General features: G+C 46.0%; 1 protein-coding gene across 3 annotated transcripts in view; it reads left to right on the forward strand.

The window, feature by feature from the left end:
• The window catches only part of CASK (calcium/calmodulin dependent serine protein kinase), a 1,258,500-nt gene that overhangs the window by 330,815 nt on the left and 912,604 nt on the right, over positions 1-15,081 (forward strand). For all 3 annotated transcript variants that reach the window (XM_069204206.1, XM_069204204.1, XM_069204205.1), the window contains exon 3: positions 502-607. In XM_069204206.1, the coding sequence (XP_069060307.1) occupies positions 502-607 (106 nt within the window). The remainder of the gene's footprint in view (positions 1-501; positions 608-15,081) is intronic.

Below are 15,081 nucleotides of genomic sequence, written 5' to 3' on the forward strand. Positions count from 1 at the left end.
CACTGAACAATACAACATGAGTTAGTTGGTCAGCCCACTTGAACAACTGGATAATTTCACGGAGTGGTGGCGTTCTGCTCTTTCACAAGAAGCACATCTGCATAAATTAGCTCCCTTCAGTGCCAGGCAGTGTTTTTTTTTTTTTTTAAACAAAACATAAAAAATCTTTTATCCAGCGTGTTTTTTATTTTTTTTATTTTTTTAATATTAGTGAGGACCCACCAGCTCCCCCAACAATAACATTTGACTTGACAAAAACGAACAAGCGTTAACAAAGCCAAAAGGCTGGCACCAACACCAGACATATTGGCTTTGCCAGTGTTTGTTTGGACTCGCAGTTCGTCTGTAGGGAAATAGATATTTTCACATGTTTATGTTCAACCCTTTTGAATTGTTCATCACTACGTTTATTCTCCGTGTCAAGAAAGTAATAGGGTTTTTTAGCATATTGAAACAGTTACACCCTACCTACGATCTCACCAGTTTATTTTTGCTTTGCAGATTTGAAGAGGGAAGCAAGTATCTGTCACATGCTGAAACATCCACATATTGTGGAGTTGTTAGAAACGTACAGCTCAGATGGGATGCTTTATATGGTCTTCGAATTGTAAGTTTTCTTTATAGTTCATTATTGCCATCATGTTACATTTTTATGTTCTTGGATTTCAAAAACGTATTACTATTTTTCCTTGTTATGCTGATATTATGCGAGCTCTGCCTAAATGCAAACCTTTTAATAGTTTTAAGGGAATTCAGACATTGTACCAATACCTCACAGATTTTAATTATCTTTGGTATAACACAACACGTACAATTCTGCATAATAGATAAACTGAGTTTCTTCTTCTACTGCTGCCGAAATGTTGAGCCGGATGATAAACTCGTCAGCATTTTTTCTCTTTAAGCTTTTACTTGTTGTCAATTTTGCTTCTTCTAAAATCTTTTTCCAGGTTTTTAGTTTTTTTTTTTAATTGCTTGCTCATTTTGTATCCTTTTCACTCCGCTCATCAGATACTTTGTTCCTGTTCTCTTGATTGTTGATCTGATTTTGCTTCTTGAGTACCACTTAATTCGAGTTCACAATCCTCACCGGAGAAACAAAAGTTGTTTTAAAATCTTTTAAAACGGGCTTGTGCTGCCTTTAGACTAAGTAATAGGTTCCAGTCATTTTTTTCAATATTATTTAAGGTTAAATCTTGAAGCTGTGCTTCACTATCCCCAGTTATTTAGCCGTCCGTCATACATCATCTAATTCCCTAATGATTTACTGAGAATTTTAGATATGATTAAAAGTCTGCAGTCTCAAGGGTGTACCATTGAAAACGTGGGCTGGTCAAGGGTACATATGCACCTTGCAGAATTCTTGTACTTTATTGGGCGAAAGTATCATGTAAATTTCTCAGGGCTCGACTAAACATTTTCCTGTGTTTGATTTAATAAACTGTAATGTTGTTCATGTATAATAGGAACCCAGGTCACCCAAAGGGTCACATAACAACTGACTTGCCTCTTAGTTCACTATTGGCAATGCTGCTAGGATTTGAGAAGAATTAATGTTTCCAAATTCTTGCTTGAAAAATAATCACTTTTTTGGGGACCTCTTTGACCCAGGTGGCATCACAGACTAGGCTCAACTCCAGACTGATTATGACCTCCCCCCCTTCAGTGTATTGGCAATACTTGGCTGTTTGCCATTGGGTTTTGCAACCACATATTTAACCCTATGCCAGCCGATTGCTTATGCCTCTTGAAAAATGTCTCATCACACACCAATCTGACAAACAGATTCTCTTGAACATCTGCACATTTCTACTCACCCCGGTCACCCCCACCAGAACTCCAGCGGAGATTGGAACAGAAATGCGAACTTGAGCTTGCCCGCCCCCGAGAATGGCTTGACACTGTGCACCGAGAAGGTGCCTCAGTCTGCAGTACATAAGGTAAAGAAATGTTCCTAAAGATAGTGCATCATTGGTGCTCCACACCGGTTCAGGTGGCTAGGTGGAGACCCAGTGGGGATCCTAACTGTTAGAGGCATTGTGACCAACCTGGCATCTTAACACGCTTACTCTGGCACTGTCCTAAAATTCAAAGGTTCTGGACGGACGTCCTAGTAGTCGCGGATAGAATAAAAGTTGTTTTTTTAGCTTACGCGTCAATTTTCAATTCTATTAAGGACACAGAAGCGAGGATTATGCTTTCTCTTTCTTTTACTGTCTTTACACAGCAGCCAATTAAATAACAGTAAAACTAAAAATATCAATACCCATGATGCTTTACAGTAGATCACATGTACCAATCACATCTCAAGACCCCTGTTCATATAAACCATGACTCCTTAAGTCACTTCCTCTTTCTTTGTCAAAGTCAGATAAACATCAGGAACGAAACTCCTTACAGATTAACGTTTCCAAAGACCACTAGATCGGAAATCCTGGAAACACGAACCAAGCTCAACAGGAGCCATATCCAGAAGGAGCAGAGTCCCTTCGAACGAGAACGAAATCCACAGAGCTGTCTTCTACAAAAGCTGAGCAGTGGAAGATTCATACTTCACGGACTCTTCTGATCAGACCCTAAAATAGCAAAAACTGAAGGTAATATCTCCCAAATAATAGATATACAATTATCAATACTTCTCTGAGCAAATCTGTAAAAAGCAAGGGAGGGCAAAATTAATAAACATGCATAACAAGATTTCCCCAAAATTCTTTACATTAAGCCCTGATAAGAGTCCTAAAAATATATATATGTGAGGAATAATCCTCGCCTGCATGTCCTTAATAGAATTTAAAATTCATGACAAGTAAGCTAGAATTTTTTTTATTCTATGTCAGGACGTGGAGGCTCTGATTATGCTTGATTTTAAGCTGTCCCTTTACCACTGTAGCTACATCAACCACAGGTTTGTGGTTGAATTTACGAAAAGTAGACCCAGAAGACCAGTGTGTCACCCTCATAATGTCCTCTAAACGAGAACCTAAGGCATATGTCTTGGAAGCCATGGCTCCCCTTAGCGAATGTGCCCCAAAGTTTTTTGTATCTATGCCAGCTTCGCTGATCAACCATTTCATCCATCTAGATAATGTAAAGGGCAACACCACCTTAAAAGGTTTCTGTAACAATATCAATAATTGACCCCTAGAGTCTTGTCTGATTTCTTCAGTGGCTACTTCATATGCTTTCAAACGTTGAGCTACACACAGTTGTGGGTTATCAGGAAACATCGGATAAGTTACTGACATGCAATTAGTTTTTGTCCTTCTCATGATGGTAAAGGTAACACCTTTAGGAGAATAAACTCTCCGTGCTAAATCCAATGCGTAACATCTGACACTCTTTTGCAGGAAGTAAGGCAGAGCAACATAGTTAGTTTCACCGAAATCTGTTTTCTAGAAAGATACCTATTAGGAGGCCAATTGTCTAAAAATCTCAATACAATATCCACATCCCATAAAGAAGAATACCGGGCCTGAGGAGGATTCAACATGCGGATACCTTTCATAACCTCACAAACCAGAGGATGTTCCCCTACAGGCATACCTTGAATAGGTTCATGACCAGCAGAGATGGCGGATCGGAAGTTATTGACCGTTCTATAGGCCAATCCTGAACCTTTCTAAGAAATTTACAATCAACTCAACGTCCAACCCCACGGGATCAAAACCCCGCACTTCACACCAACTACTCCATCTGCGCCAGGCTGAGGTATACCGCTTATGAGTGGCTGCAGCCCAAGCCTGTTTGATGAAATCTGCAGCTTGCTGCGAAATGCCTGGGGAATTCCATCTTGACCTGAAACCATCCAAGCCATCAATATCAGTTTCTCTGACAAGACAAGTGGATGTTGAAGGCCCTCCAGACTCATCAGAGAATTCTGATGAGGGAGAATGAGAAGTGGAGGAGCGCAAGCTAATTGCGGAGCTACCAGGAGCCACGGTTGAGCCCTCCAGAACGGGGTCACCAGAACAATCTCCACCTTCTGTCACTGTATGTGAGACAGAACCCTGGAAATCATCAGGAATGGTAGAAAAGCATTCCCCCGAAGGTGCGTCCAGTCCTGAAGAAAGCCATCTGCCGCCAGAGCTAGAGGGTCCAGACGCCAGCTGAAAATTTTGTTATCTGAGAGTTGAGATGTGAAGCAAAAAGATCCACGTCGCAAGGTCCCCACTCTGATTTATCTGGAGAAAAATCATTGGGTCTAGTTTCCAATCGCTGGAATCCCTCGTAAATCTGGAGTTCCAGTCCGCTACGGTGTTCTGGGAACCCGGAAAATAATCCGCTAGGACAACCAGATGATGGCTGAGGCAGTAATGCCAGAATTCCTTGGCAATTTCTGCCAGGATCCTGGACTTCGTCCCTCCCAATTTGTTGACATGCCGGACTGCTGAAAAATTGTCCATCTTCAATAATATGCAACAGTCCGTCTTCAGAGAGGAGAGGCACTTTACGGCAAATGAGCCCGCCAGAAGCTCCAAGCAGTTGATGTGGAGATTCTGTTCCGATCTCGACCATTGGCACCCTGTCACCAAAGAACCACAATGAGCAGCCCCGATGACTGGCATCCGATTCGATCACCACTTCTGGGTAAGAACCAAACATGGCTCTGCCGTTCCAAGCCTCCATATGCTCTAGCCACCAATGAATTTCCGACCTCACTTCATCGGATAACAGAATCTGTTCCAATAATTCAGACCCTTCCACAGATGTTTGATTTTGAGTCTCTGCAGAGCACGATAGTGAAGGGGAACCGGAAATATGGCCTGAATAGACAAGGCCAGAAGACCCACTAGCCTAGCAGTGTTCCTCAACGATAAAGTCGGGCTGACTAAAGTAGGCTTCAATTCTCTCTTGATGTTGCAAATTTTCTGAGAGCGCAGAATAAGCTGTGATCGGACTGAATCTATCATCTGAGATGGACTCAATAGTGACTTCAGTACATTGATAAGGAAGCCCAGCTCCTTTAAGAGGTGAATAGTCCATTCTAAATGAGTCAGGAGAGTCTGTGCATCTTGAGCCATCAATAATATGCTGTCCAAATATATGATCAGTCGCAAACCTTTTGGCTGAAGTGATTCCACCACTGGTCTCATCAGTTTGGTAAAGCACAAGGGAGCGTATTGAACTCCAGGCAGTGACCCCTCCATAGAAATTGTAAATATCTCCTATGTGGAGGGAAGATGGGAATCGAGAGATAGGCATCCTTGAGGTCGAGGCGGACCCTCCTGTCGCCTTCTAATAGTGTCTCTCTCAACATGTGTATTCCTTCCACTTTGAAGTGTCTGTACAACATCCAAAAATGTAAATCTTTTAGGTTTAACACAAGGTGATGACCCCCACCTTTCTTGTCTACTAAGAAAATGGGGCTGATAAAACCGTATGGGTGGGGGGAGGAAAAACGTACTGCCCCTTTGTTGATCAGAGATTGAACCTCCAAATCTATAAAGGACTGATCTGCGAGGGAAAAATACATCTCAGGAGGGGACTGCAATTGTTTTGGAATACTGACAAACTCCAACCTGAAGCCTAATACTGTCTGAAGAACCTAAGGATCCCCAGAAATCTATTTCCGGTTGTCCAGGAATAATCCCACTCTGCCCCCCAGTAGTACCTGAGAGTGTGTAATAATGCTTACCGGAATATCCAGCTTCTTGAATTGCTCCCTGTTGTCCCCAGCGTGACCCTCTACGGAATCTGGAACGCCCTCCTCTGCCGCAGATGGGGTAGAAGGTGGCGTCTGAAGACTGCTCTCCATACCAACCTCCTCTTCCTCTTGGGTAGTAGTTCTGAGGACCTGAGAAAGATCCTCGGCCGGACACTTGCCCTCCATAACGACTGAACCTGAGAAAAAGGCTTCTTTTGAAAACCTTTTTGAGAGGCAACTGTGCCTTGACGAGGGAGGAATAAGTAGAACAGAACTGAGCCAGTTCTTTCATGAATGAGGCCCCAAAGAGCAGTTCGTCGGCCGAAAGACCAGCCTTTTAAGTGCCCAAATCATTTAGTTAGGGTCGATATGCATAAGTATGGACTTCCTGTGTTCGGATAAGATCGCGCAGTTAGTGTTGCCAAGTTGGCAAATGGCTCTTTGTGCCCAACTTATTAAAACGTCGGTGTCCCTGATTCCTTGGTGTGGAAGGCCAATTCTAGAAGTTTTGTCAAAGGACCAGAAATGTCTAACAATTTGTCCTGGCAGTTACGCCACGACCTGTCCAGACCCTTTTTAGGGCCCCTGGCGAATTTTTTCATAAAGGTCACCATAGTGGGGTCAATTTCTGGTGTTTCCGCAACCTTACTTTCTAGATCAGGTCTAGAGCATTCCGCTCGAAGGCGTGACCGCACCTCCTTATTGAAACTCTTGTGAATGTGGGACTGTTCATACTTAGCTACCTCTGGAGGAAGAATCCAATTAGACGCCCTGGGGGGGATAATCTTGGTGGGATTAAAATCTAGTACTTTAGGAGGGGAAACTTGTTTTCTAGGCTTCTTACTGGGACCCGGGACATCAGTCATCAGAATCCTCAGGTGAGGTATTTTTGTCTGGAGAAGAAGGGGAAAAACCAGAGTCTTTTGACACTGTAGTTATGTTCACTGGCTCGTTTGCGGCGAAGTTTTTCAAAAGCGTCAGCATGGGCGCCCACAGACGTAGAATCCAATCCCTTCCTATTTTCGGAGATTTTGACCCTTTGCCTTTCATTTGGGGTTCTTGCATCCAACCCTGGGTGTGAGCGTAGTCGAGTAATTGACCAGAAAAAGGTCCCAAAGCCCTGACAAGGGCGTCGTTGACAGATTGTTGAACCCTGCAATCAAGGGCTTCAACCAGGTTCATCTCCAACTGATTACCAGTACCTTCAGGGAAATACCCTTATTCATGCTAATCCCATTGAGCCATTCTGCTGATGTATTTATTTAGGTATAAAATGATAGGCAGGTGATAACAATATAGGGGGAGTGTAAAAACCCCTGACAAGCTTAACAGGCCTATAAAATGTGGAGGGAGCAGCCTGTGTAGACACTCTAGGCAAAGCCTTTTAATTTATTACAGCCTATGAGCTCCAAGCGGCAGGGCGTATTGGGAGCGCACTGGTTGAAAAAGGGAGCCACCACGTGTTCGCTCTATGGAGAAACGAGCCGATCTCTCAGATGAAACACTCCGATAAAGATCGCCTCGTAAAACGCGACGCAGACAGGGAAAAAAAGTAGAAATAAGACTACGTGAGATCTGCGTAGTCCCCTTCCGCTCCCTCTCCACTAATGGCCCAATTCAGCAAGAAAGCCGACCTTGAAAAAACAGAGCACAAAAAGCGCTGTAGATAAAAACTATAAAAGCGAGCTGAATCGCTTTGCCAAAGGTAAATGAAACACAATAATACATGGAAATACAACAATACAAGTGTGTATAAGCAGAATAGAAGCAATCAAGTGCTGATCTGCTGCGGAGCAGCAAAGAAAGAGGAAGTGACTTAAGGGGGTCATGGTTTATATGGACAGGGGTCTTGAGATGTGATTAGAACACGTGATCTACTGTAAAGCATCATAGGTATTGATGTTTTTTGTTTTAATGTTATTTGATTGGCTGCTGTGGTGAGACAGTAAGAGAAAGTATAATCGGAGCGTCCGGTCCTAACCTAGAATATATGACACTGACCTGCCTCGCTTCTCTAACTACATTGTGTTAGGACTCACAAAGGCACTGACATACCCACTGAAATAGACATGAGTGCGGGCTATTACACTAACTATAGGCGTGGCCAAACAGGTTTTGCTAGGCCGTTGGGGCACTGACACAATGCCAACACACTTAGATTGGCTTCACAAACTTTGATAACTTTTGGGAATGGAGAAGTTAACCGTAATAGCCAGCCACACTTTGGCAAAACCTGAGGCCCTTGTGTGCAGTTCTTATCGGGTAATTCCCAGAAGTTGACCTGCCACATCTATTTCTGCGTGGTTCGTCTCACGCACCTGAAAAACCCCAGTGACTGATGAATTCTCACTCCCCACCCCCCTCCCCCTGCTCGGTAATTGCTTAATTTGACCACCCTGCAGAAGGGTAGTGGGTGTCCCAACACGTCTTTTTTGGGCTTGTTGGGCTTATCCCTCTTTTCTCCTTCTCAGTGCACTTATAAAATCTGATTCACTAAGGCAAAGCCGACCTGCATGCTAATGAAATTCACTTTCTGAATTCTGAAGAGATGTTATAATATTTTTACACTTTTGCTGCAAAATGTCTTTTAAAATGAAAGTGGTCATAAAGTTAAATGGTGCAGGACAACCTACTTGCATCCTTTTTTAGACTAAAATTAACATGTAAATAAAAGCCAGCTTGTTTAGTTAGCATTTTTTAATAATAGTGCTGAGTCGAGAAAAAAGCAGACAAACTGCTGTTGACCAGGGTCCGCATGTAAAGGTCAGGAAGGCCGCATGTGGCCCTTAGGCCGTGCTTTGAGTATCACTGCAATTAATAATGTGCCCATTAGAATAGGTGTGAGAGATGAATTTGTAAAGCTGAACTTGGTACGTTTTTTGTAATGTGCTCCTTCGACTAGCACTGGCTCTTTAAGTCACTGTTAGGGGTATGCAAAGGTTTAAGCAAACATTGGTAGCATCAATAGACCTGGCTTTCTTTTTAGTGAAAGTTCTTTGAAATTGATGGATGCCTGTGGTGTGTTTATGTAGACGGAAGAGTGAGTGACTGAAGGAATTAAATGAGTGGGTGATTGAGTAATTGGGTAAATGGAGTTGTCGGGAAATGAGTGAGAATTATTAATGCAGAACGGTGATTGTGAGTTGGTCAGTTGGTGATGTAGCCTCCTAGACTGTCCCTCTTTACAGCGGGGAAAAGAAGGTGTTGGTCAGGATTACCGCATCGGAGGCAAATGGACAAATACATCCATCTAACCATGAGCATTTTCAAACTTTAGGCACCAAAGAACACAGGCAGTCTAGTTTGAAGCCCCTGTACACTGGCTGACTAGGCTTATCATGCTATCCAACCCTATACTTAACTCAAAATTGAATTAACTGCCAGTAGTTCTCAACCTTTTGACCTCTATGGATCATTACTGGAATACGGGGACCCCCACTGGGATCTATCTGGGTCCCAGGCCAACACTATTCCACCTAAATATTTACGTTTTTTTAAAAACAATAACAGTACCTTAAATTTTCACCAAATTGAATACGGCTCTTGAAGCAAACTCGCCTGCACTTGTAAGCAAACACATGATCAGATGGGAAGCGGTGCAGAAAACTAGTATTTTAATTTGAAAGATGTAAAAAGTGTTAATGAAAATAACATGTCAAGTATCCATGGCTTTTCGTAAACTCTCACAATGCTCTGCACTTGAGGATGCCATCGGCAGAGATGTTTACGAGCGCCATTAGCAAAGATGTGTACGAGCGCCATTAGCACCTCGCACAGTTATAAAGGCATTGTAATCGTTCCCTAACCTTTTTAATTTTGAAAAGTCCCACTTTGGTAATTTTTCTGAGACCATCATGAAGATGTAGTAAATGCCAGTAATGACACAAAGTGCCGTAGCAAAGGCCCCCGCAGCCCCTCCTCCCCCACGATGTGGTGGGGCAAGAGGGGCCGATCTCCAGTGGGGCCAGGGGCGTAGGAGACACAAAATTTCTGGGGGGGACAGGGACAACCTTGAGGTGGGCCTCTTGCACAAAGCTTGCACCCAGAAGGGTTGCCGTGGGGGGATTGATGAGGGGGGGGGAGGCGGTCGCTTCCAGTTGAGTCCTGTGAGACCGGCAATTCCCTGTCTGCTGGGCCCTTGGCTGCCTATTAGGCAGCAACAAGCTCTGTGCTGCAGTTCGCCTGTGTAAAGTCTTAAGAGGCCTGTACTGCCTGCTGGGCGCAGTGCTTCCTGCTGATTCCTGTGCTGCCTGCCATGCACTGTGCTGCCTGTTGGGAGCTTTCTTTCTAGTCAGGCTGTGTCAGTCTCTGCCCCCCCTGCCTGCCTGTGAAGGCCAGTAGGGCCTATGATTGCTGCTAGGTCCTTGTCTGACTGTCAAGTGGCAGTCTCTGTGCTGCCCCCTTCCTGTGAACTGCTGTGCTGTCTGACAGGGCCGGCCTTAGTGCTGGTGGCGCCCTGTGCAACATTGTTTGTTGGCACCCCCCAGTGACCACCTCTGCCACGGATTCCCTCACTACTATCCATCACCACTCTCTCTCAGATGCATTTCATTAGTTTTATACCACCACTCATACTGGGAAATATCCCTTACAACGCAATCAATGCAATGCATTGACCATGCTGCCATTACCACAAATATGGGGCTAGCATGGATGCCTTTACCACACATGTCTTTACCACGCATATGCGTGGTTACAGCATAGAGAGCGGTCTAGCTGTCCGGGTGGAACAGGAAGAAGCAGAGGAGAGAGAGGTAAGTAGGGCTGTGGCCGAGTTTAGGGTGGGAGGTCGGGTTCATTTTTAGGACAGGGTAGGGTCGGGGTAGTTTTTAGGACATGGTGGGGTAGGTTTTAGGGTTCTGGGGGGCAGGGGCATCAAGGTAGTTTTTAGCGCAGTTCAGGGTAGGTTTTAGGGTTCAGAGTGGGGGCGGGTAGTTTTTAGGACAGGGCAGGGTTACTTTTAGGGCTCAGGGCGGGGGGGTTAGGGCTCAGGGCAGGGGCAGTTTTAACTGATTGGGCAGGGTGGAGTATGGTATCAGGTGTAAGGGGGCAGGGCGGGGAGAATTTACCACGCATGTTTCTTTACCAAACATTCTTTTACAGCGCAATTCGTTGTAAAGGCATGAGTAGTGAAGACACGGTCGTTGTTGAGACCGCGATGTTAAGGCATGCATGATATACGCATGTGTTGTTCCATCATTCAGCCCTCACACCAGTCTAGGGTGTCAAAGCACTTTACATCACACAGATATTACGCAGAGACAATCATCATATATGTGTAAATCAGTGTATATGAAATGTTACATAAGACAGAGGACGACAAGGTGTAGGTGTCATAGGTCATCCATACTGGTAGCAGGTATAGTTTAAGAGTGGTTTATCTGGAGAAGCGCAAACTCAGAATTTAAAACATAACACCATGGTTGGGGGCTTTCTTTAATAATAAGAATTGATTTGCGCTCAAATTAACTTGTTTTGCAACATTAAGTTAATGAAAAAGTGGGGGGAAATCATAACGCTCTAATCTATACCTTGATGTTTGCATGCAGCTCTTTGATAAGTTCATTGCTCACTGTTCTATATTCAGTTTTAATTTATAAATTGCAGGGGACAAAAAAGGAGCTCTCTGATGTAGGAAGCTGGCCTGGTATGTGGTGAGTACCTATGGTATTATCACCTTATACCAGGTCCAGGTATCCCCTTATTAGTGAGGTGTAGGCAGTGTCTAGAAGCCAGGGCTCTCTAGAGGTAGCTGCGGATGAGCAGCCAAGACTTACCTAGGAGACATGCAAAGCTCATGCAATACCACTGTAGTCACACAGCACTTACACACATGAAAGAAACACGTGTTATGAAAATAAAGGTTCCTTATTACAGTAACACAAACACGAAAAAACTAGATAGGCAATACTCCCAATAGGATGTAAGTAGCACACTATCATATGTACAGCAGCAATCAGAAGTTGGCATAAAAAGCAATAGAAAATAGTGAAAAGCAATAGGCAATACTGAAGGCCTAGGGGGGACCAGACCATATACTAAAAAAGTGGAATGCGAAAGCTGGGTCCCCACGCAAGGAAGTGGAATCTGTAGAGGGGAGCTGCAGGAACTAGGAAACCCCAAAGGTAAGTACCAGAGTGCCCTCCAGTGACCAGGAGAAAAGAGGTAAGTTACTGGTTTTTCCCCAACCCACCAAAAGGACTTCAGAGAAGGATATTGCAAAACGCAGGCAAGAATGCAAGAAGCTAGAGGTGGGTCTTGGAAGAGGAAGACTTGGAAAAGAAGGGGACCAAGTCCAGTTTACGTAGGAGTGTCCGGTCGTGGCAGGAGCCACTACCCACCCATCTGTGGATGCAGGAGTTGCTTGGCCGGGAGATGAAGACGGTCAGCAGTGCAGCACTGGAGCAGATGAAGCGTTCCTAGGTGATGCAGTCGACGTCCCATGCGGGATGAAGAATTGCAGTCAGTCTGTGGTGTGGAAAACCAACCAGCAAGCCTTGGCAAAGGCAAATGTCACAGTAGGACAAAAGTGGAGCTGCCGGGGACCAGCAAGGTCCAGGGGGACTTAACCCATGGAGGGGAGTCCCAGGTGACCCTCAGCAAGGCAGAGAGTCTGGAGAAGGAGAGGCAGCCCCCACAGAAGACCTACAGGCAAGGAGCCCAGGAGCTGCAGAGAGGCCCACGCAGCACACATGAAGAGAGGTCCCATGTCGCAGGCGAAGCACGTTGAGGGCTGTGCTTCACAGAGAAGAGTGCTGGGGACTGGGGCTACATGGAGCCTGAAGATCCCTTGGAGGAGATAACAGGCCTTGGTAGCTGCAAGAGACGCGGTGCATGGGGGTACTGTCCTGCATGGGAAGGCAAGGACCTACCTACTCCAAAGTTGGACAGCTGGTAGAGAGGACCAAGGAGACCACTCCAGACTATCACCCCCTGATGCAGGATTCACGCAGCTCAGGAGCAGAGGAGATCCACGCAGCCGGTCGTTGTTGCAGTTGGTGCCTGCAGATGCAGGTAAGTGACTCCTTCACTCCAAGGAATTTTCCTTCTTTCTTCTCATGCAGACTGAAGACTTGCTGCCCTCAGAGGAAGCACAGCCGGGCTAATGTTGCAGTTGCTGGAAGGAGCCGGAGAAACAATGCTGCAGGGTGAAGTCGCTGCTGGAGCTGCAGATTGTAGGTTCCTGTGAAGTCCAGTTGCGGTTCCAGTGGCCAGAAGTCAAAGTAAATGTTGCAGAGGAGTCCTGCTGGAATCTTGCACATTTAATCTGAGGACCCACCCAAGAGGCAAACCCTAAATAGCCCAGAAAGGGGGATTGGTCACATAGCAGGGTGACCACCTAGGAGGGGGCTGTGACGTCACCTGCCTGACCTGGCCACTCATATGCTCACAGAGGCCTCTGCCCACCTTGGATTCAAGATGGCAGAATCAAGTGGCCACCTGGAGGAGCTCCAGGCACCACCCCTGGGGTGGTGATGGACAGGGGAGTGGTTACACCCATTTCCATTGTCCAGTTTCGCGCCACAGTAGGGGCTGAGGTCCCTGAACTGGTACAGACTGGTTTATGCAAGGAGGCCCTTCAGAGCATACCATTAGCTTGGCGAGGGTACCCCTCCCAACCCTTGTAACACCTATTTCCAAATGGAGAGGGTGTTGCCTCCCTCTTCCAAAGGAAATCCTTTGTTCTGCCTTCCTGAGCATTAGCTGCTCAAGCAGCAGAAGGAGGGCAGAAATCTGTCGGAGGGGTGGCAGCAGCATGGGCTGCCCGGAAAACCCTAGAAAGCTGATAGGAGCAATGCTGGGGATCCTCTAAGGAGCCCCCAAAGTGCATGGAATCATACAAACAATACTGACAATAGGATTGGGGTATGATTCTGACATGTTTGTTACCAAACATGCCCAGGTTCTGAGTTGCCATTATGTAGCTGGACAGAGGGAGTGACCTATGTCCAGTACACTCGTAAAATGGCGTCTCTGCACTCACGAGGTCCAGGAAAATGTAGCTGGAGTTCGTGGGGGCACCTCTGCTCCTCCAGAGGTGCCCTCACACACAGGTACTTGCACCCTGCCCTCTGGCTAGGAGGGCCTGCCATAGAGGTGACTTAGAGTGACCTGGTGCAGTGACCTGAAGTGAAAGGGTGCATGCACCTTTTCACGCAGGCTGCAATTGCAGGCCTCCAGACATGGTTTACATGGGCTCCTATGGGTGGCATAATACATGCTGCAGCCCATGGGGAACCCCTGATCCCCCAATGCCCTGGGTACCATATACTAGGGACTTATAAGGGGCACCAGTACGCTAAATGTGGGGGGTGTGTGTGGTCCAAACAACCAAATTTAATGGGGGAGAGCACTGGGGTCCTGGTTAGCAGGATCCCAGTGAACACAGTCAAAAGTGGGGTAACCATGCCAAAAAGAGGGTACTTTCCTGCATCTGACAAAAGCAGTAACCCACTGACCTATTCACATTATACAGACTTTGTGATCTGCATGTAGACGTTCTTTGTAGCAGGCATAGTAACCCTGTACGTTATGATGAGTCAAAACTCTGACTAGACAAAACTTCAATCTCTCTTCAGGAAGACCATTAATCACCGGAATTATCTTGAGATTTTTATAGTTGCCTGAAAACTGTTGATGGCAAGGAACACCCAACAGGTGCTTTTAAAGTCAGAATATACTTCCAATCACAGCACCCCCATCCTAAGTCAGCACCCGGTGCAGCGGCACCGGTTGCATCGCTCTAGAGCCGGCCCTGCTGCCTTACCTAGCCTTGTCCATCTCTCAGGCCATCTGGTTCTTCCTGGGACCCGTGCTGTGTGCTAGTCTCTCTGCCGTCTATCCAGCAGTGCCAGGCTCTGTACCACCACAGCCTGTGAAGTCCTGCAAAGCCTGTGAGCTGCCCCAGTGCTGGCTTCCATCCACAGGCCATTGGCAGGAAATGAGATTTACAGACAGCCCTTGGCCTTTAGAGCGGGCTTTCACAAATACCAGGAAGGCTGAGGGAGAGACAGGGGACCGAAATGTTGGGGAGGCAGGATGTCAACTTAGGGGACAATAATTAGCTCTGGGGCAGGCAAGCTGGAGACAGAGGAGAGAAGAGAGTGGTGACAGAAACTGGTGCCCTAACAAACATTGCTGCACAGGGTGCCACCAGCGCGCTAAAGCCTGCCCGGCTTATATCTCACAGTAACTCAACAACACTGTTTTTAGAAAGGGAGATACTCTGCAACACAGCACTGGATTTAAAAAGAAAGGGAGTTACTTGGCAATACTTTATTTAATTACCCAAACCTCTTTACCTTCTCAAATCTTGCTGCTGTCTTCAGGGTTCGATTTTCAAGGGAAGGGTAGGGCTCAGGAGGGACGGGATGCAGACAGCAATCAACAAAGGGCCTCTCTTCTCCCTTTGTTCTCAGAAGTGCAGACTGCAGGCA

This window comes from Pleurodeles waltl, chromosome 8, assembly GCF_031143425.1.
Source record: "Pleurodeles waltl isolate 20211129_DDA chromosome 8, aPleWal1.hap1.20221129, whole genome shotgun sequence".
Classification (NCBI taxonomy): Eukaryota; Metazoa; Chordata; class Amphibia; order Caudata; family Salamandridae; genus Pleurodeles; species Pleurodeles waltl.